Genomic DNA, 23942 nt, shown 5'->3' with positions numbered 1-23942 from the left:
CCATCCCCCTGAACCAGCCCTGTCTCCCCATCCCCCTGAACCAGCACTGTCTCCCCATACCCCTGAACCAGCCCTGTCTCCCCATCCCCTGAACCAGCCCTGTCTCCCCATCCCCTGAACCAGTCCTGTCTCCCCATCCCCCTGAACCAGCCCTGTCTCCACATCCCCCTGAACCAGCCCTGTCTCCACATCCCCCTGAACCAGCCCTGTCTCCCATCCCCCTGAACCAGCCCTGTCTCCTCATCCCCCTGAACCAGCCCTGTCTCCCCATCCCCCTGAACCAGCCCTGTCTCCCCATCCCCCTGAACCAGCCCTGTCTCCACATCCCCCTGAACCAGCCCTGTCTCCCCATCCCCTGAACCAGCCCTGTCCCCCTGAACCAGCCCTGTCTCCCCATCCCCCTGAACCAGCCCTGTCTCCACATCCCCCTGAACCAGCCCTGTCTCCCCATCCCCCTGAACCAGCCCTGTCTCCCCATCCCCCTGAACCAGCCCTGTCTCCCCATCCCCCTGAACCAGCCCTGTCTCCCCATCCCCCTGAACCAGCCCTGTCTCCACATCCCCCTGAACCAGCCCTGTCTCCCCATCCCCCTGAACCAGCCCTGTCTCCCCATCCCCCTGAACCAGCCCTGTCTCCCCATCCCCCTGAACCAGCCCTGTCTCCCATCCCCCTGAACCAGCCCTGTCTACCCATCCCCACCCCTGAACCAGCCCTGTCTCCCCATCCCCCTGAACCAGCCCTGTCTCCCCATCCCCATACCCCTGAACCAGTCCTGTCTCTCCATCCCCCTGAACCAGCCCTGTCTCCCCATACCCCTGAACCAGCCCTGTCTCCCCATCCCCTGAACCAGCCCTGTCTCCCCATCCCCATCCCCTGAACCAGCCCTGTCTCCCCATCCCCCTGAACCAGCCCTGTCTCCCCATCCCCCTGAACCAGCCCTGTCTCCCCATACCCCAATGAACCAGCCCTGTCTCCCCATCCCCCTGAACCAGCCCTGTCTCCCCATCCCCCTGAACCAGCCCTGTCACCCCATCCCCCTGAACAAGCCCAGTCTCCCCATCACCATACCCCTGAACCAGTCCTGTCTCTCCATACCCCTGAACCAGCCCTGTCTCACCATACCCCTGAACCAGCCCTGTCTCCCAACTGAAGGAGGTGAGCAGCATTGTGTTGAATGACATGTCAGTTGGCATAATTGCAGGTACTGCAATGCATTGTGGACAGGAATGTGATTCTCCAGTCAGGACAAATCTCACTAGACACAGAAGGCAGCCAATATCAGAGTCTTGAAAGAAGAGATGCCGTCTCTTAGAGATGGATGGGAGTCTCTCCTGTCTGAGGCAACACTGATCGCTACACAAATGGATGATGCACCTCAATTTTCAATTTATCGAGGAACACAGCCGCCAGAGGAAAAGGTGTTTTGGAACACAGTGTTTTTTTTACTGCTATGGACATCATAAGTTACTTGGGCACTAGGTTCCATACAACTGCAAAACTTGTAGAAGAATTTCCCGCTGTTCTGAAAGTTGGGCAGATTAGTGAGGATAAAGTCCCTTCTGTGTGCCAACCACTGATCATGAAGTATTCCAGAGATCTTACACCTGAGGTTCAAAAGGAAGTAAGACACCTGGACACTGTATATGCTGCCTCTGTCCCCTCCTAACCTGTCCCCTCTTTCCCCTCCTAACCTGTCCCCTCTTGGTCTCCTGATACCTGGACACTGTATATGCTGCCTCTGTCCCCTCCTAACCTGTCCCCTCCTAACCTGTCCCCTCTTGGTCTCCTGATACCTGGACACTGTATATGCTGACTCTGTCCCCTCCTAACCTGTCCCCTCTGTCCCCTCCTAACCTGTCCCCTCTTTCCCCTCCTAACCTGTCCCCTCTTGGTCTCCTGACACCTGGACACTGTATATGCTGACTCTGTCCCCTCCTAAGATGCAGCTGCAAAGCATTTTGGGAGAAGTGTGCATTGCTTTACGTATATTTTGCACACTGCCTGTGACTGTTCCTGGTGGCGAGAGAGTTTTCCAGTAAAAGCTAAAACTGATTTTAAAAACTATTTGACGATGTCCCTGGAAAGGATTCACAGTCTTGCTGTCCCCTTGAAAGTCTGTTAACTAGAAAGCTGGACTTCAAAGACTTGATCAGGGACTTTGCTAGTAAGAAGGCTCAGCGCTGGGCTCTTGGTGAGTAAAGGCTGAGCGAGGCCCAGTGATAACTGTTTAATGGCTGTGGATACTGGATCACTACACATGATGCCCACAGGCTGAGAACAAGACTGAGAACAGGATATATCTCAAAGTAATGGCTGGATTTACCATAAAATGTGTTGTGCACAATCAAGACCCCAAGTGGAAGAAACCTATTGATTTGGTGACCTCTTGACCTTTCCTCTGGCGCCATCATCAGGCCTTTTCATTTCCTTTTTTACAGCTGCTTATTGTCTAGTTTGTTATGTATACCTTAGTTTAAAAAATCTTCTGCTGATTTTACTATTTTGTTTGTTATAACATTCTATAGATGATAATGTTAATGTATATTTAAGTTATATTTATTTTTAAGTTATTCATCAATGTTAAGAGAATTTTCCCATTCAAGAATTTGACCATTAAAATGAGATTTAGACTGTAAAAGATGGCATTTAGCACATTTCTTGTAGAGGGTATCAGTCTTGCATCGAATAGTGAATTCCACTGTATGCAGACTGTTGCATGAATGTCTACACAGCGTTATATCATCACAGCTCACTGTCAGGAAATATCCTACAGTAAATATTGAACTACAAGAGAGTTGAAAGCCTGCAAAAAGCTGTGAACTAGTTTGTTATGTATACTTCAAAAATCTTTGCCTATTTTGTTTGTTATAACTGGTCTGGCGCCATCATCAGGATTGGGTTCTGGAGGTGTGTGGTTAAAGGTAGTATAGTTATTTAAAGCTGTGAACTATTTTGTTTGGGTTCTGGAGGTGTGTGGTTAAAGGTAGAGTTATTTAAAGCTGTGAACTGGTCCCGATTGGGTTCTGAGGTGTGTGGTTAAAGGTAGAGTTATTTAAAGCTGTGAACTGGTCGATTGGGTTCTGGAGGTGTGTGGTTAAAGGTAGAGTTATTTAAAGCTGTGAACTGGTAAATTGGGTTCTGGAGGTGTGTGGTGCAAAAGGTAGAGTTATTTAAAGCTGTGAACTGGTCGATTGGGTTCTGGAGGTGTGTGGTTAAAGGTAGAGTTATTTAAAGCTGTGAACGGGTCGATTGGGTTCTGGAGGTGTGTGGTTAAAGGTAGAGTTATTTAAAGCTGTGAACTGGTCGATTGGGTTCTGGAGGTGTGTGGTTAAAGGTAGAGTTATTTAAAGCTGTGAACTGGTCGATTGGGTTCTGGAGGTGTGTGGTTAAAGGTAGAGTTATTTAAAGCTGTGAACTGGTCGATTGGGTTCTGGAGGTGTGTGGTTAAAGGTAGAGTTATTTAAAGCTGTGAACGGGTCGATTGGGTTCTGGAGGTGTGTGGTTAAAGGTAGAGTTATTTAAAGCTGTGAACTGGTCGATTGGGTTCTGGAGGTGTGTGGTTAAAGGTAGAGTTATTTAAAGCTGTGAACTGGTCGATTGGGTTCTGGTGGTGTGTGGTTACAGGCAATTGTGCAGGGTTGGTGTGGCCTGTGGTGGTGGGGCCCAATGTGATATCTTTTCATGGAGCCCAAAATCCCTGCAGGGGTGCCTGCCCTGCGTGTGCAGTCCGGCAGTGTCAATTATGCTGTGTACTTTGAATTTATGGCGACTTTGTGTGAAGTAAATATTCTAGAGGTAAATATGCTAGACTAAAAGGCATCCATCCAACAGCCTGTTTGGATCATGTGCTATTTTGTTTACTGCCAATCTGTTGCTGCACATGTTGTGTATTCTGTGGAATTGCATTAACGCGACATTGGGGGGAGAAATGTTGTAATTTCCCGACTCTTGTAGTAACCAAAAAAGTGTTAAACAAATCAAAATAGATTTTAGATTATTCAAAGTAGCGACCCTTTGCCTTGATGACAGCTTTGTATTCTCTCAACCAGCTTCATGAGGTAGTTACCTGGAATGCATTTCAATTAACAGGTGTGCATTGTTAAAAAGTACATTTATTACATTTCTTTCCTTGAGCCAATTAGTCGTGTTGTGACAAGGTAGGGGTGGTATACAGAAGCTAGGGAAAGGGGGATACCTAGTCAGTTGTTCAACTGAATATATTCAACCATGTCTTTTGCATTTAACCCAACCCATCTGAATCAGACAGAATCAGACAGATGCGTGGGGCTGCCTTAATCAACATCCACGACGCCTGGGGAACAGTGGGTTAACTGCTTTGCTCAGGGGCAGAATTGTGAAAAACAGAGTTTAAATGTATTTGGCTAAACTTCAGACTTCAACTGTATATCTATCGACAGTTGTTGCATTGACAGTTGAAAGTTCACATGTTCCAGAAGGCAAAAACTAAGAAGAAATGAAATCTAGTTTTCTGAAAGGAGTCACATACAGCATGTGAAAATGAACTGCAAAGCACACTGGGTATTATTTTTGGCTTTGTTTCAGGGAGGAGCTCATTAGAATAATACTCAGCATGCTTTGCAATTGTTAATTTTTACATATACTATAATATTTAGTTCATTTAGGGGACGCTCTTATCACACCATAGTGCCATCAGAAACCAATGCAAGGGGGCCACAAAATTGTGAACCGCTATAAAAAAAAAATGATATTGATTTGATATTAATTTGAAAATACAAATTACACCTCTTGAATGTATCTTGTTCCAAAAAAACAGTGTAGTTCAGCTCTGTGTCATACAAATGACTCAATACTAAATAAATGTAACAGAAATACCATGCCTACAGCACACACACACACACACACACACACACACACACACACACACACACACAGAAATACTGCTCATGACTACAGCGCACGCACACATACAGAAATACTTACGGAGACGTTGTAGATGGCCATGCCCACAGCGCGGTGGTCATTGATCTTCTCTGTAGATATTGACTTGGTCTCATAAGCCAAGAAAATCCCCAGGAGCAGCAGCAAGCCCTTATAACCATACACCAGAGAGAGAGAGAGAGAGAGAGAGAGAGAGAGAGAGAGAGAGAGAGAGAGGGAGACAGAGAGAGAGGAGAGACAGAGAGAGAGAGAGAGAGAGAGAGAGAGAGAGAGAGACAGAGAGAGACAGAGAGACAGAGAGACAGAGAGACAGAGAGACAGAGAGAGAGACAGAGAGAGACAGAGAGAGACAGAGAGAGACAGAGAGAGACAGAGAGACAGAGAGACAGAGAGACAGAGAGAGAGAGAGAGAGAGAGACAGAGAGAGACAGAGAGACAGAGAGACAGAGAGACAGAGAGACAGAGAGAGACAGAGAGAGAGAGAGAGAGACACAGAGAGACAGAGAGACAGAGAGACAGAGAGACAGAGAGAGAGAGAGACAGAGAGAGAGAGAGAGAGAGACAGAGAGAGACAGAGAGAGAGAGACAGAGAGAGACAGAGAGAGAGAGAGAGAGAGAGAGACAGAGAGACAGAGAGAGAGAGAGAGAGAGAGAGAGAGAGAGAGAGAGAGAGAGAGAGAGACAGAGAGAGAGAGACAGAGAGAGAGAGACAGAGAGAGAGAGAGAGAGAGAGAGACAGAGAGACAGAGAGACAGAGAGAACTAGGTTTTTAGTGTTCACCGGCAGTAGCTCCAGACTCAGGCCTCCCTCTCTCCTTACCAAGCCTCCCTCTCTCCTTACCAAGCCTCCCTCTCTCCTTACCAAGCCTCCCTCTCTCCTTATCAAGTCTCCCTCTCTCCTTACCAAGCCTCCCTCTCTCCTTACCAAGTCTCCCTCTCTCCTTACCAAGCCTCCCTCTCTCCTTACCAAGTCTCCCTCTCTCCTTACCAAGCCTCCCTCCCTCTCTCCTTACCTACCAAGTCTCCCTCTCTCCTTACCAAGTCTCACTCTCTCCTTACCAAGCCTCCCTCTCTCCTTACCAAGCCTCCCTCTCTCCTTACCAAGTCTCCCTCTCTCCTTACCAAGCCTCCCTCCCTCTCTCCTTACCAAGCCTCCCTCCCTCTCTCCTTACCAAGCCTCCCTCTCTCCTTAACAAGCCTCCCTCTCTCCTTACCAAGCCTCCCTCCCTCTCTCCTTACCAAGCCTCCCTCTCTCCTTACCAAGTCTCCCTCTCTCCTTACCAAGTCTCCCTCTCATCTTACCAAGCCTCCCTCCCTCTCTCCTTAGCAAGTCTCCCTCTCTCCTTAACAAGCCTCCCTCTCTCCTTACCAATCCTCCCTCTCTCCTTACCAAGCATCCCTTCTTCCCTCTCTCTCCCTTCATCTCTCTCTCTCTCCTTACCAAGCCTCCCTCCATTCCTCTCTCTCCCTTCCTCCCTCTCTCTAATCCTCTCTCTCCCTTCCTCCCTCTCTCTCTCCCTCCCTCCCTCTCTCCTTATCAAGCCTCCTTCCATTCCTTTCTTTCTCTCCCTCCCCATCCTCCCCTCCACCCTCTCTCCCTCCCTTTTCCTTACCAAGCCCCCTCTCTCTCTCTCTCTCTCTCTCTCTCTCTCCCTCCTCCCTCCCCCTCCCTCCCTTCCTCCCTTCCTCCCTTCCCATCTCCTTACCAAGCCAAGTATTCATCTTGTCTGAGCTGCAGTGTTCCAGCAGAGGTTGGATCAGAACATCCAGATCTCCTTTAGGGGCCTCTCTCACAAACTTCTACTCAGACAAACAGAGGAATAACGTGATCTCAAGGCTTCTGCACTAAAACAGAACAGAGGAATAATAATGTTATCTGCACTATATCCATGTACACATTATATTTCATAATGATTTTGAAAGATTCACAATTTGTTTTGTTTATTCCTTCATAGTCTGGAGTTAACCAATAGTGATGCAGCTCTGAAAACAAACAGGAAGGGGAGAGGCGAGAGAAGAAAAGAGAGGACGGAAAGAGACAGAGAGAGACGAGAGAAGAGAGGACAGAGAGAGACAGAGAAAGAGAGAGAGAGAGAGAGAGAGAGAGAGGAGGACTGAAAGAGAGAGAGAAAGAGAAGAGAGGACAGAAAGAGACAGAGAGAGAGACGAGAGAAGAGAGGACAGAAAGAGACAGAGAGAGAGAGACGAGAGAAGAGAGGACAGAAAGAGACAGAGAGAGAGAGAGACGAGAGAAGAGAGGACAGAAAGAGACAGAGAGAGAGAGAGAGAGAGAGAGAGAGAGAGAGAGAGAGAGAGAGAGAGAGAGAGAGAGGAGGACTGAAAGAGAGAGAGAAAGAGAAGAGAAGTGAGGAGATGAGAAGAGACGGGGGGGAGTCATGACTCATACAGTGGGGCAAAAAAGTATTTAGTCAGCCACCAATTGTGCAAGTTCTCCCACTTAAAAAAGATGAGAGAGGCAGGTAATTTTCATCATAGGTACACTTCAACTATGACAGACAAAATGAGAAAAAAAAATCCCAAAAATCACATTGTAGGATTTTTAATGAATTTATTTGCAAATTATGGTGGAAAATAAGTATTTGATCAATAACAAAAGTTTATCTCAATACTTTGTTATATACCCTTTGTTGGCAATGGCAGAGGTCAAACGTTTTCTGTAAGTCTTCACAAGGTTTTCACACACTGTTGCTGGTATTTTGGCCCATTCATCCATGCAGATCTCCTCCTCCTCTCTCCTCTCCTCTCTCTAGAGCAGTGATGTTTTGGGGCTGTTGCTGGGCAACACAGACTTTCAACTCCCTCCAAGGATTTTCTATGGGTTTGAGATCTGGAGACTGGCTAGGCCACTCCAGGACCTTATAATAATAATAATATATGCCATTTAGCAGACGCTTTTATCCAAAGCGACTTACAGTCATGTGTGCATACATTCTACGTATGGGTGGTCCCGGGAATCGAACCCACTACCCTGGCGTTACAAGCGCCATGCTCTACCAACTGAGCTACAGAAGGACCATGAAATGCTTACGAAGCCACTCCTTCTTTGCCTTGGGCGGTGTGTTTGGGATCATTGTCATGCTGAAAGACCCAGCCACGTTTAATCTTCAATGCCCTTGCTGATGGAAGGAGGTTTTCACTCAAAATCTCACGATACATGGCCCCATTCATTCTTTCCTTTACACGGATCAGTCGTCCTGGTCCCTTTGCAGAAAAACAGCCCCAAAGCATGATGTTTCCACCCCCATGCTTCACAGTAGGTATGGTGTTCTTTGGATGCAACTCAGCATTCTTTGTCCTCCAAACACGACGAGTTGAGTTTTTACCAAAAAGTTATATTTTGGTTTCATCTGACCATATGACATTCTCCCAATCTTCTTCTGGATCATCCAAATGCTCTCTAGCAAACTTCAGACGGGACTGGACATGTACTGGCTTAAGCAGGGGGACACGTCTGGCACTGCAGGAGTTGTTACTGATGGTAGGCTTTGTTACTTTGGTCCCAGCTCTCTGCAGGTCATTCACTAGGTCCCCCGTGTGGTTCTGGGTATTTTGCTCACCGCTCTTGTGATCATTTTGACCCCACAGGGTGAGATCTTGTGTGGAGCTCCAGATCGAGGGAGATTATCAGTGGTCTTGTATGTCTTCCATTTCCTAATAATTGCTCCCACAGTTGATTTCTTCAAACCAAGCTGCTTACCTATTGCAGATTCAGTCTTCCCAGCCTGGTGCAGGTCTACAATTTTGTTTCTGGTGTCCTTTGACAGCTCTTTGGTCTTGGCCATAGTGGAGTTTGGAGTGTGACTGTTTGAGGTTGTGGACAGGTGTCTTTTATACTGATAACAAGTCCAAACAGGTGCCATTAATACAGGTAATGAGTGGAGGACAGAGGAGCCTCTTAAAGAAGAAGTTACAGGTCTGTGAGAGCCAGAAATCTTGCTTGTTTGTAGGTGACCAAATACTTAATTTTCCACCATAATTTGCAAATAAATTCATTAAAAATCCTACAATGTGATTTTCTGGATTTTTCCCCCTCATTTTGTCTGTCATAGTTGAAGTGTACCTATGATGAAAATTACAGGCCTCTCTCATCTTTTTAAGTGGGAGAACTTGCACAATTGGTGGCTGACTAAATACTATTTTGCCCCACTGTACCTCCACAGTGATGTGTAGACTAGAGAATCAACTGTCTGACTCAGTGGTGGATTTAGGTATAGGAATTAGGTATAGGATTTAGGTATAGGAATTAGGTATAGGATTTAGGTATAGGAATTAGGTATAGGATTTAGGTATAGGAATTAGGTATAGGATTTAAGTATAGGAATTAGGTATAGGATTTAGGTATAGGAATTAGGTATAGGATTTAGGTATAGGAATTAGGTATAGGATTTAGGTATAGGAATTAGGTATAGGATTTAAGTATAGGTGACATGGGCAGCCGCGGTAACCTGAATTAGGGGGCGGCATAGGGGCGCCCACACAAAAAAAATCAGAATGGTGACATTTGCCCGATCGGTTTTCTATCGCTCATTTGCACGTCAAGTCATTGATATCACGTCACCGTGTGGGACTGTGGGTAAATTAACCTTGTCGGCGTGGGAGCCCCGATTCTAGTTTCTGAGCTAGGCAGGCTACTGCCTGGGAAGGTCTCCCACTCAGAAGTATGAGATGGGGAGAGGGACAGGGGTAGGTTGACCTCAGGTCTCCCCACTGAAAGCCCGAGGTAGGGAGGCGGGGGTAGGTTGACCTCAGTTCTCCCCTCTGGAAGCCCGAGATAGGGAGGTATAGGATTTAAGGGGGTAGGTTGACCTCAGTTCTCCCTCTGGAAGCCCGAGATAGGGGGAGCGGGGGTAGGTTGACCTCAGGTCTCCCCACTAGAAGCCAGAGGTAGGGGAGAATTAGGGGTAGGTTGACCTCAGGTCTCCTCACTAGAAGCCAGAGGTAGGGGGTGGGGGTAGGTTGACCTCAGGTCTCCTCACTGGAAGCCAGAGGTAGGGAGTGGGGGTAGGTTGACCTCAGGTCTCCTCACTGGAAGCCAGAGGTAGGGGAGTGGGGGTAGGTTGACCTCAGGTCTCCTCACTGGAAGCCCGAGGTAGGGGGGCGGGGGTAGGTTGACCTCAGGTCTCCCCACTAGAAGCCAGAGGTAGGGGGGGGGGGTAGGTTGACCTCAGGTCTCCTCACTGGAAGCCCGAGCCAGAGGTAGGGGGTGGGGGTAGGTTGACCTCAGGTCTCCTCACTGGAAGCCCGAGCCCGAGGTAGGGGGTGGGGGTAGGTTGACCACAGGTCTCCCCACTAGAAGCCAGAGGTAGGGGGTGGGGGTAGGTTGACCTCAGGTCTCCCCACTAAAAGCCAGAGGTAGGGGGCGGGGGTAGGTTGACCTCAGGTCTCCTCACTAGAAGCCAGAGGTAGGGGGCGGGGGTAGGTTGACCTCAGGTCTCCTCATTGGAAGCCCGAGGTAGGGAGGAGGGGGTAGGTTGACCTCAGGTCTCCCCACTGAAAGCCCGAGGTAGGGGAGTGGGGGTAGGTTGACCTCAGGTCTCCCCACTGGAAGCCCGAGGTAGAGGGGCGGGGGTAGGTTGACCTCAGGTCTCCCCACTGAAAGCCCGAGGTAGGGCGACGGGGGTAGCTTGACCTCAGATCTCCCCTCTGGAAGCCCGAGGTAGGGGAGCGGGGGTAGGTTGACCTCAGGTCTCCTCACTGGAAGCCCGAGGTAGGGGGGCGGGGGTAGGTTGACCTCAGGTCTCCTCACTGGAAGCCCGAGGTAGGGCGACGGGGGTAGGTTGACCTCAGGTCTCCTCACTGGAAGCCCGAGGTAGGGGGGCGGGGGTAGGTTGACCTCAGGTCTCCCCTCTGGAAGCCCGAGGTAGGGTGAGCAGGGGAATCTATCAAATAGCGTACCTCTAACTTTGTAGAGTACTAATGCCTCCGAAAAGGGGGTTCTCCATGGAGCCAAGCTAGAACCACCACTGATCTGACTCATACCTCCACAGTGATGTGTAGACTAGAGGATTAACTATCTGACTCATACCTCCACAGTGATGATGTGTAGACTAGAGGATTAACTATCTGACTCATATCTCCACAGTGATGTGTAGACTAGAGGATTAACTATCTGACTCCAATTTGTAAGTCGCTCTGGATAAGAGCGTCTGCTAAATGACTTAAATGTAAATGTAATGTAAATGTAGACTAGAGGATTAACTATCTGACTCATACCTCCACAGTGATGTGTGGACTAGAGGATTAACTATCTGACTCATACCTCCCATAGTGATGTGTAGACTAGAGGATTAACTATCTGACTCATATCTCCACAGTGATGTGTAGACTAGAGGATTAACTATCTGACTCATACCTCCACAGTGATGTGTAGACTAGAGGATTAACTATCTGACTCATACCTCCACAGTGATGTGTAGACTAGAGGATTAACTATCTGACTCATACCTCCACAGTGATGTGTAGACTAGAGGATTAACTATCTGACTCATACCTCCACAGTGATGTGTAGACTAGAGGATTAACTATCTGACTCATACCTCCACAGTGATGTGTGGACTAGAGGATTAACTATCTGACTCATACCTCCACAGTGATGTGTAGACTAGAGGATTAACTATCTGACTCATACCTCCACAGTGATGTGTGGACTAGAGGATCAACTATCTGACTCATACCTCCACAGTGATGTGTAGACTAGAGGATTAACTATCTGACTCATACCTCCACAGTGATGTGTAGACTAGAGGATTAACTATCTGACTCATACCTCCACAGTGATGTGTAGACTAGAGGATTAACTATCTGACTCATACCTCCACAGTGATGTGTAGACTAGAGGATTAACTATCTGACTCATACCTCCACAGTGATGTGTAGACTAGAGGATTAACTATCTGACTCATACCTCCACAGTGATGTGTAGACTAGAGGATTAACTATCTGACTCATACCTCCACAGTGATGTGTAGACTAGAGGATTAACTATCTGACTCATACCTCCACAGTGATGTGTAGACTAGAGGATTAACTATCTGACTCATACCTCCACAGTGATGTGTAGACTAGAGGATCAACTATCTGACTCATACCTCCACAGTGATGTGTAGACTAGAGGATTAACTATCTGACTCATACCTCCACAGTGATGTGTAGACTAGAGGATTAACTATCTGACTCATACCTCCACAGTGATGTGTCGACTAGAGGATTAACTATCTGACTCATACCTCCACAGTGATGTGTAGACTAGAGGATCAACTATCTGACTCATACCTCCACAGTGATGTGTAGAGGATCCACTATTTGCCAGATCATGAGCGACAGGACGTCGATGACCAGCAGCACCCCCACGGTGGCGTAGAGTTTCCACGGCTCCAGATGCTGCAAGGAATCATGGGATATAGGAGGACTGGTCAGTTAGGATGTGTTTCGAATGGCACCCTGTATAGGGCACTACTTTAGCAACCTTTTTCCTGTATAGTGCACTACTTTGGCACCCTTTTCCCTAGAGTAAATAGGGCACTACTTTGGCACCCTTTTCCCGAGAGTAAATAGGATCACAACTTTGGCACCCTGTTCCCTACAGTAAATAGGGCACTACTTTGGCACCCTGTTCACTTCAGGAAATAGGGCACTACTTTGGCACCCTGTTCCCTACAGTGGAAACCCCTCTAGACCATCCTTCTAGACCATCCCTCCACCCCTCTAGACCATCCCTCTAGACCATCCCTCTAGACCCTCCCTCCATCCCTCGAGACCATCCCTCTAGACCATCCCTCTAGACCATCCCTCCATCCCTCTAGACCATCCCTCTACCCCTCTAGACCATCCCTCTACCCCTCTAGACCATCCCTCTAGAAAATCCCTCTCCCCTCTAGACCATCCCTCTAGACAATCCCTCTCCCCTCTAGACCATCCCTATAGATCATCCCTCTAGACCCTCCCTCTACCCCTCTAGACCATCCCTCTACCCCTCTAGAACACCCCTCTAGACAATCCCTCTACCCCTCTAGAACACCCCTCTAGACCATCCCTCTACCCCTCTAGACCATCCCTCTACCCTCTAGACCATCCCTCTACCCCTCTAGACCATCCCTCTAGACCATCCCTCTACCCCTCTAGACCATCCCTGCAGACCATCCCTCGAGACCATCCCGGTAGACCATCCCTCTAGACCATCCCTCTACCCCTCTAGACCATCCCTCTAGACCACCCCTCTAGACCATCCTTCTAGACCATCCCTCTACCCCTCTAGACATCCCTCTACCCCTCTACCCCTCTAGACCTTCCCTCTACCCCTCTAGACCATCCCTCTACCCCTCTAGACCATCCCTCTACCCCTCTAGACCATCCCTCTACCCCTCTAGACCATCCCTCTACCCCTCTAGACATCCCTCTACCCCTCTATCCCTCTAGGGGTATAGTCAGTACACTACTGTTGACCAGGGGTATAGTCAGTACACTACTGTTGACCAGGGGTATAGTCAGTACACTACTGTTGACCAGGGGTATAGTCAGTACACTACTGTTGACCAGGGGTATAGTCAGTACACTACTGTTGACTAGGGGTATAGTCAGTACACTACTGTTGACCAGGGATATAGTCAGTACACTACTGTTGACCAGGAATATAGTCAGTATACTACTGTTGACCAGGGATATAGTCAGTACACTACTGTTGACCAGGGATATAGTCAGTATACTACTGTTGACCAGGGATATAGTCAGTACACTACTGTTGACCAGGGGTATAGTCAGTACACTACTGTTGACCAGGGATATAGTCAGTATACTACTGTTGACCAGGGATATAGTCAGTACACTACTGTTGACCAGGGGTATAGTCAGTATACTACTGTTGACCAGGGGTATAGTCAGTACACTACAGTTGACCAGGGGTATAGTCAGTACACTACTGTTGACCAGGGGTATAGTCAGTATACTACTGTTGACCAGGGATATAGTCAGTACACTACTGTTGACCAGGGATATAGTCAGTATACTACTGTTGACCAGGGGTATAGTCAGTACACTACTGTTGACCAGGGGTATAGTCAGTACACTACTGTTGACCAGGGATATAGTCAGTACACTACTGTTGACCAGGGATATAGTCAGTACACTACTGTTGACCAGGGATATAGTCAGTACACTACTGTTGACCAGGGGTATAGTCAGTACACTACTGTTGACCAGGGGTATAGTCAGTACACTACTGTTGACCAGGGGTATAGTCAGTACACTACTGTTGACCAGGGGTATAGTCAGTACACTACTGTTGACCAGGGGTATAGTCAGTACACTACTGTTGACCAGGGGTATAGTCAGTACACTACTGTTGACCAGGGATATAGTCAGTACACTACTGTTGACCAGGGGTATAGTCAGTACACTACTGTTGACCAGGGGTATAGTCAGTACACTACTGTTGACCAGGGATATAGTCAGTATACTACTGTTGACCAGGGATATAGTCAGTACACTACTGTTGACCAGGGATATAGTCAGTAACTACTGTTGACCAGGGATATAGTCAGTACACTACTGTTGACCAGGGATATAGTCAGTACACTACTGTTGACCAGGGATATAGTCAGTACACTACTGTTGACCAGGGGTATAGTCAGTATACTACTGTTGACCAGGGGTATAGTCAGTACACTACTGTTGACCAGGGATATAGTCAGTACACTACTGTTGACCAGGGATATAGTCAGTATACTACTGTTGACCAGGGGTATAGTCAGTACACTACTATTGACCAGGGTATAGTCAGTATACTACTGTTGACCAGGGATATAGTCAGTACACTACTGTTGACCAGGGATATAGTCAGTACACTACTGTTGACCAGGGGTATAGTCAGTACACTACTGTTGACCAGGGGTATAGTCAGTACACTACTGTTGACCAGGGGTATAGTCAGTACACTACTGTTGACCAGGGGTATAGTCAGTACACTACTGTTGACCAGGGATATAGTCAGTACACTACTGTTGACCAGGGATATAGTCAGTACACTACTGTTGACCAGGGGTATAGTCAGTACACTACTGTTGACCAGGGGTATAGTCAGTACACTACTGTTGACCAGGGGTATAGTCAGTATACTACTGTTGACCAGGGGTATAGTCAGTATACTACTGTTGACCAGGGTATAGTCAGTATACTACTGTTGACCAGGGATATAGTCAGTACACTACTGTTGACCAGGGATATAGTCAGTACACTACTGTTGACCAGGGATATAGTCAGTACACTACTGTTGACCAGGGATATAGTCAGTACACTACTGTTGACCAGGGATATAGTCAGTAACTACTGTTGACCAGGGGTATAGTCAGTAACTACTGTTGACCAGGGGTATAGTCAGTATACTACTGTTGACCAGGGATATAGTCAGTATACTACTGTTGACCAGGGATATAGTCAGTACACTACTGTTGACCAGGGATATAGTCAGTACACTACTGTTGACCAGGGATATAGTCAGTAACTACTGTTGACCAGGGATATAGTCAGTACACTACTGTTGACCAGGGATATAGTCAGTACACTACTGTTGACCAGGGATATAGTCAGTACACTACTGTTGACCAGGGGTATAGTCAGTACACTACTGTTGACCAGGGGTATAGTCAGTATACTACTGTTGACCAGGGATATAGTCAGTACACTACTGTTGACCAGGGATATAGTCAGTATACTACTGTTGACCAGGGGTATAGTCAGTACACTACTATTGACCAGGGGTATAGTCAGTACACTACTGTTGACCAGGGATATAGTCAGTACACTACTGTTGACCAGGGATATAGTCAGTACACTACTGTTGACCAGGGTATAGTCAGAACACTACTGTTGACCAGGGATATAGTCAGTACACTACTGTTGACCAGGGGTATAGTCAGTACACTACTGATGACCAGGGGTATAGTCAGTACACTACTGCTGACCAGGGGTATAGTCAGTACACTACTGTTGACCAGGGGTATAGTCAGTACACTACTGTTGACCAGGGGGTATAGTCAGTACACTACTGTTGACCAGGGGTATAGTCAGTACACTACTGTTGACCAGGGGTATAGTCAGTACACTACTGTTGACCAGGGATATAGTCAGTATACTACTGTTGACCAGGGATATAGTCAGTATACTACTGTTGACCAGGGATATAGTCAGTATACTACTGTTGACCAGGGATATAGTCAGTATACTACTGTTGACCAGGGATATAGTCAGTACACTACTGTTGACCAGGGATATAGTCAGTACACTACTGTTGACCAGGGGTATAGTCAGTAACTACTGTTGACCAGGGGTATAGTCAGTATACTACTGTTGACCAGGGATATAGTCAGTACACTACTGTTGACCAGGGATATAGTCAGTATACTACTGTTGACCAGGGGTATAGTCAGTACACTACTATTGACCAGGGGTATAGTCAGTATACTACTGTTGACCAGGGATATAGTCAGTACACTACTGTTGACCAGGGGTATAGTCAGTACACTACTGTTGACCAGGGGTATAGTCAGTACACTACTGTTGACCAGGGGTATAGTAGTCAGTACACTACTGTTGACCAGGGGTATAGTCAGTACACTACTGTTGACCAGGGGTATAGTCAGTACACTACTGTTGACCAGGGATATAGTCAGTACACTACTGTTGACCAGGGATATAGTCAGTACACTACTGTTGACCAGGGGTATAGTCAGTACACTACTGTTGACCAGGGGTATAGTCAGTAAACTACTGTTGACCAGGGGTATAGTCAGTATACTACTGTTGACCAGGGGTATAGTCAGTACACTACTGTTGACCAGGGGTATAGTCAGTAACTACTGTTGACCAGGGATATAGTCAGTACACTACTGTTGACCAGGGGTATAGTCAGTATACTACTGTTGACCAGGGGTATAGTCAGTACACTACTGTTGACCAGGGATATAGTCAGTACACTACTGTTGACCAGGGATATAGTCAGTACACTACTGTTGACCAGGGATATAGTCAGTATACTACTGTTGACCAGGGATATAGTCAGTACACTACTGTTGACCAGGGGTATAGTCAGTACACTACTGTTGACCAGGGATATAGTCAGTATACTACTGTTGACCAGGGATATAGTCAGTACACTACTGTTGACCAGGGATATAGTCAGTACACTACTGTTGACCAGGGGTATAGTCAGTATACTACTGTTGACCAGGGATATAGTCAGTACACTACTGTTGACCAGGGATATATTCAGTACACTACTGTTGACCAGTATAGGGTATAGTCAGTATACTACTGTTGACCAGGGGTATAGTCAGTATACTACTGTTGACCAGGGATACAGTCAGTATACTACTGTTGACCAGGGATATAGTCAGTACACTACTGTTGACCAGGGATATAGTCAGTATACTACTGTTGACCAGGGATATAGTCAGTAACTACTGTTGACCAGGGATATAGTCAGTATACTACTGTTGACCAGGGATATAGTCAGTACACTACTGTTGACCAGGGATATAGTCAGTACACTACTGTTGACCAGGGATATAGTCAGTACACTACTGTTGACCAGGGATATAGTCAGTACACTACTGTTGACCAGGGATATAGTCAGTACACTACTGTTGACCAGGGATATAGTCAGTACACTACTGTTGACCAGGGATATAGTCAGTACACTACTGTTGACCAGGGGTATAGTCAGTATACTACTGTTGACCAGGGATATAGTCAGTACACTACTGTTGACCAGGGATATAGTCAGTACACTACTGTTGACCAGGGATATAGTCAGTATACTACTGTTGACCAGGGGTATAGTCAGTACACTACTGTTGACCAGGGGTATAGTCAGTATACTACTGTTGACCAGGGGTATAGTCAGTAACTACTGTTGACCAGGGATATAGTCAGTATACTACTGTTGACCAGGGATATAGTCAGTACACTACTGTTGACCAGGGGTATAGTCAGTACACTACTGTTGACCAGGGATATAGTCAGTACACTACTGTTGACCAGGGGTATAGTCAGTATACTACTGTTGACCAGGGATATAGTCAGTACACTACTGTTGACCAGGGGTATAGTCAGTACACTACTGTTGACCAGGGATATAGTCAGTATACTACTGTTGACCAGGGGTATAGTCAGTATACTACTGTTGACCAGGGTATAGTCAGTATACTACTGTTGACCAGGGATATAGTCAGTATACTACTGTTGACCAGGGATATAGTCAGTACACTACTGTTGACCAGGGATATAGTCAGTACACTACTGTTGACCAGGGGTATAGTCAGTACACTACTGTTGACCAGGGGTATAGTCAGTACACTACTGTTGACCAGGGGTATAGTCAGTATACTACAGTTGACCAGGGATATAGTCAGTACACTACTGTTGACCAGGGATATAGTCAGTACACTACTGTTGACCAGGGGTATAGTCAGTACACTACTGTTGACCAGGGATATAGTCAGTACACTACTGTTGACCAGGGATATAGTCAGTACACTACTGTTGACCAGGGATATAGTCAGTACACTACTGTTGACCAGGGGTATAGTCAGTACACTACTGTTGACCAGGGATATAGTCAGTACACTACTGTTGACCAGGGGTATAGTCAGTATACTACTGTTGACCAGGGATATAGTCAGTACACTACTGTTGACCAGGGATATAGTCAGTACACTACTGTTGACCAGGGGTATAGTCAGTACACTACTGTTGACCAGGGGTATAGTCAGTACACTACTGTTGACCAGGGATATAGTCAGTATACTACTGTTGACCAGGGATATAGTCAGTACACTACTGTTGCCCAGGGGCACTTTATAGGGAATAGGGCCCCAGTTTGGACAAACCCTTTGGTGAATGAACACAGGGGATCAGGGCCCAAGGCCCAGACATCCGTTCGGTTTGACTGTGAGGGATTAACGATGACATAAATAGACTAGAGCCTCTGAGCTCACAGAGAAAACAGAGATTCAATTCAATCTGCACCCCACCAGAGCGTCTGGTTGGGCCGTAAACATTTACGCATTAAAACCCAACGAGCAGCGCTCACTGACAAAAAAATGGATAGGTAATAATACTATTTTATGTAACTGTTTGAAAGAAGAACAGTAAAAAGCGAGCAGAGACAACGAACCGATAGCGTAACTGTAATATTGATTTTGTTGCATTATCCCAGAGGATTAAAGTTCTGTAAACGAATTTGATCTATTCTCCTCATAGGAAGCAGAACAATAAAGAAGTTGCATCCCAAATGGCACCCTACCCTACACCCCTATTCCCTATAGGGCCCTGGTCAAATGTAGTGCACTACAAAGGGGAATAGGGTGCCATTTGGGATGAAAATACTATTCACTATCTATTGTCCGAGTTGTAGTCTACACTATCTTCTATATAGTAGTAGATATATCAGTAATTCAGTTGAAAAACACAAAGGTAGAAGTAAATGTAAACTTTTCCTACAGTCAAATGACCAAATCGCCCTCTATTGGCCTCATGGGTGGAATGTTCTTAATATTTTTAATAGTATATTAATATTAATATATTTTAAATATTTCATTATTGTATTAATAATAATACATATTATTTATTACAAACCTGCAGATTGGTGTTTCTAAGTCAAGCGGGTTGTGTTATATTTCAGTCTTCTGTGATGTACAAAAATTGGGATTCAAACTCAAAATGTAATATATTTTAACTCTATACCTGACATGGTACAGGTGTTGTAACGGTTCACTTGTGGTGAAGGAGAGTCGGACCAAAATGCAGCGTGTAGATTGCGATCCATGTTTAACGAATCAATACAAACACTAGAAAACAATAAACGTAACGAAAACCGAAACAGCCTATACTAGTTTAAACTAACACAGAGACAGGAACAAGGACACTAAGGACAATCACCCATGAAACACACAAAGAATATGGCTGCCTAAATATGGTTCCCAATCAGAGACAACGATAAACACCTGCCTCTGATTGAGAACCACTCCAGACAGCCATAGACTTTCCTAGAACACCCCACTAACCTACAATCCCAATACATACACACCACATACAAAAACCCATGTCACACCCTGGCCTGACCAAATAAATGAAGATAAACACAAAATACTTCGACCAGGGCGTGACAGAACCCCCCCTAAGGTGCGGACTCCCGAAAGCACCTCAAAACAATAGGGAGGGTCCGGGTGGGTGTCTGTCCATGATGGCGGCTCCACTCAAACACTGTCTTAGTCCCTCCTCCTCGCTTCCTTGGATAGTCCATCCTCGCCGCCGACCATGGCCTAGTAGTCCTCACCCAGAACCCCACTGGACTGAGGAGCAGATCGGGACTGAGGGGCAGCTTGGGACTGAGGCAGCTCGGGACTGAGGGGAAGCTCGGGACTGAGGGGAAGCTCGGGTCTGAGGGGAAGCTCAGGAGTGAAAGGAAGCTCAGGAGTGAAAGGAAGCTCAGGAGTGAAAGGAAGCTCAGGAGTGAGAGGAAGCTCAGGCAGGTTGATGGATCTACCAGATCCTGGCTGGCTGGTGGTTTCGGCAGATCCTGGCTGACTGGCAGATCCTGGCTGACTGGCGGATCCTGGATGACTGGCGGATCCTGGCTGACTGGCGGATCTGGCAGATCCTGGCTGACTGGCAGTTCTGGCAGATCATGGCTGACTGGCGGATCTGGAAGAGTCTGGTTGACTGGCGGATCTGGAAGAGTCTGGTTGACTGGCGGATCTGGAAGAGTCTGGCTGACTGGCAGATCTGGAAGAATCTGGCTGACTGGCAGATCTGGAAGAGTCTGGCTGACTGGCGTATCTGGAAGAGTCTGGCTGACTGGCAGATCTGGAAGAGTCTGGCTGACTGGCGGATCCTGGCAGACTGACGGATCTGGCTGCTCCATGCTGACTGGCGGCTCTGGCTGCTCCACGCTGACTGGCGGCTCTGGCTGCTCCATGTAGGCTGACAGCTCTGGCGGCTTCTTACAGACTGGCAGCTCTGGCGGCTCCGTGCAGACGGGCAGCTCTGTGCAGACTGGCAGCTCCTTGCAGACTGGCAGCTCCTTGCAGACTGGTAGCTCCTTGAAGACTGGCAGCTCCTTGCAGACTGGCAGCTCTGGCTTCTCCATGCAGACTGGCAGCTCTGGCTGCTCCATGCAGACTGGCAGCTCTGGCTGCTTCATGCAGACTGGCAGCTCTGGCTGCTTCATGCAGACTGGCAGCTCTGGCTGCTTCATGCAGACTGGCAGCTCCATGTAGACTGGCAGCTCTGGTTGCTCCAAGCAGGCTGGCAGCACTAGCTGCGCTGAACAGGCAGGAGACTCCAGCAGCGCTGTAGAGGAGGAAGGCTCTGGCAGCGCTGAACAGGCGGGAGACTCCGGCAGCGCTGGAGAGGCAAGGCGCACTGTAGGCCTGATGCGTGGTGCTGGCACTGGTGAGACTGGACCAAGAACACGCACAGGAAGCCTGGTGCGGGGAGCTGCTACCGGAGGGCTGGGGTGTGGAGGTGGTACTGGATAGACCGGACCATGCAGGCGCACTGGAGCTCTTGAGCACCGAGCCTGCCCAACCTTACCTGGTTGAATGCTCTCGGTCGCCCTGCCAGTGCGGCGAGGTGGAATAGCCCGCACTGGGCTATGCAGGCGAACCGGAGACACCGAGCGTAAGGCTGGTGCCATGTAAGCCGGCCCAAGGAGACGCACTGGAGACCAGATGCGTAGAGCCGGCTTCATGGCACTTGGCTCGATGCTCACTCTAGCCCGGCCGATACGCGGAGCTGGAATATACCGCACCGGGCTATGCACCCGCACTGGGGACACCGTGCGCACCACTGCATAACACGGTGCCTGCCCGGTCTCTCTAGCCCCCCGGTAAGCACAGGGAGTTTCCGCAGGTCTCCTACTTGGCGTAGCCATACTCCCTGTGAGCCCCCCAATACATTTTTGGGGCTGACTCCCGGCCTTCCTTGCCAACCGTGTTCCCTCGTATAGCCGGCTCCTCTCTCCGGCTGCCTCTGCTCTTCTAAGTGCCTCCACCTGTTCCCATGGAAAGCGATCCCTTCCCGCCAGGATCTCCTCCCATGTGTAGCAACCCTTGCCATCCAATATATCGTCCCATGTCCATTCCTCATTGCGCCGCTGTTGCTGCCTTTGTTGCTTCTCCTGTGGCTCCTGCCTGTTGACACGCTGCTTGGTCCGTTTGTGGTGGGTGATTCTGTAACGGTTCTCTTGTGGTAAAGGAGAGTCGGACCAAAATGCAGCGTGTAGATTGCGATCCATGTTTAACGAATCAATACAAACACTACAAAACAATAAACGTAACGAAAACCGAAACAGCCTAATACTGGTGCACATACACACAGAACAAGGACATCAAGACATTAAGGACAATCACCCACGAAACACACAAAGAATATGGCTGCCTAAATATGGTTCCCAATCAGAGACAACGATAAACACCTGCCTCTGATTGAGAACCACTTCAGACAGCCATAGACTTAACTAGAACACCCCACTAAGCTACAATCCCAATACATACACACCACATACAAAAACCCATGTCACACCCTGGCCTGACCAAATAAATGAAGATAAACACAAAATACTTCGACCAGGGCGTGACAGGTGTCTTCTTTCTTTAAGCCCATAAACACGTGTGTGACGTGTATACCTTTATATGAAAGTAGATGTGTTTAAGACTACCAAGAAACACTCTGTGTGACCCCTGATTTAGCCCAAAGAAGTAAAAGGTTAAACATGCCTCATATCTAGATACTGTGGAAATGTATGTGACTTGGCAAACGTAGAGGATCACCTAACACGAGTAGAAAATACATTTTACACCTATTATCTACTTGAAATAGAAACATATTTATCACACACACACACACACACACCCTATTTTACACGGGTGGCAGGTAGCCTAGTGGTTAGAGCGTTGGGCCGTGACGGAAAGGTTGCTGGATCGAATCCTCGAGTTGACAAGGTAAAAACCTGCAGGGCGCCGAAGACGTGGATGTCGATTAATGAAGCGCCCCGGCACTGATTCAGATTTCAGTTGAAGACATTCAGTAGGTATCCTGGTTTCCTCCCAGTGTTGTATCCTGGTTTCCTCCCAGTGTTGTACAACTGACTAGGTATCCTGGTTTCCTCCCAGTGTTGTATCCTGGTTTCCTCCCAGTGTTGTACAACTGACTAGGTATCCTGGTTTCCTCCCAGTGTTGTACAACTGACTAGGTATCCTGGTTTCCTCCCAGTGTTGTACAACTGACTAGATATCCTGGTTTCCTCCCAGTGTTGTATCCCTGGTTTCCTCCCAGTGTTGTATCCTGGTTTCCTCCCAGTGTTGTACAACTGACTAGGTATCCTGGTTTCCTCCCAGTGTTGTACAACTGACTAGGTATCCTGGTTTCCTCCCAGTGTTGGACAACTGAGTGTTGTACAACTGACTAGGTATCCTGGTTTCCTCCCAGTGTTGGACAACTGACTAGATATCCTGGTTTCCTCCCAGTGTTGTAAAACTGACTAAGTATCTCCTCTTTTACAAAATGCAAAATGAGGATCCTTGCATCTCAAAGGTTCTAACGAGAAAGATCTTACGCAATACCCCCCCCAAAAAACAGCCACACCTCAGTGTCGGGGGTATCTCGGCGGCCGCAGCACTTGCTGGAACATCTTTAATGGGTGAAATGTCTCTCCCCAGCCTTCTGGCTGTGTCCCCAATGGCACCCTATAAACTACACAGTGCAGTACAATTTTAATCAGAGCCTTATGGGACACCCAGTGGGCCATGGTCAAAAGTCATGCAATATAAAGGGAATAGAGTGCCATTTGGGACACAGACTCTGAGTAGAGGGCCTGGCTAGCTGGTTGGCTGGTTGGTTGCTGGCTGAATGGCTGGCTGGATGCTGGCTGGCTGTCTGAATGACTGGCTCACTGGCTGATTACTGCCTAGCTGAATGGCTGAATGACTGGCTGGCTGGTTACTGGCT

The 23942-nt window shown here is 47.7% G+C and overlaps 1 protein-coding gene across 1 annotated transcript in view; it reads right to left on the bottom strand.

Annotated features, from left to right (window-relative positions):
• LOC127909989 (gamma-aminobutyric acid type B receptor subunit 1-like) overlaps window positions 1–23942 on the bottom strand; it is a 187901-nt gene that overhangs the window by 35326 nt on the left and 128633 nt on the right. The window contains exons 13-15 of the mRNA XM_052472833.1: window positions 12213–12320; window positions 6625–6719; window positions 4963–5089 (exon numbers count right to left, since the gene is read on the bottom strand). Coding sequence (XP_052328793.1) covers window positions 4963–5089; window positions 6625–6719; window positions 12213–12320 — 330 coding nt within the window. The remainder of the gene's footprint in view (window positions 1–4962; window positions 5090–6624; window positions 6720–12212; window positions 12321–23942) is intronic.

This window comes from Oncorhynchus keta, chromosome 20 (genome assembly GCF_023373465.1).
Source record: "Oncorhynchus keta strain PuntledgeMale-10-30-2019 chromosome 20, Oket_V2, whole genome shotgun sequence".
NCBI lineage: Eukaryota > Metazoa > Chordata > Actinopteri > Salmoniformes > Salmonidae > Oncorhynchus > Oncorhynchus keta.
This window is presented reverse-complemented; position numbering and strand designations above follow the sequence as displayed.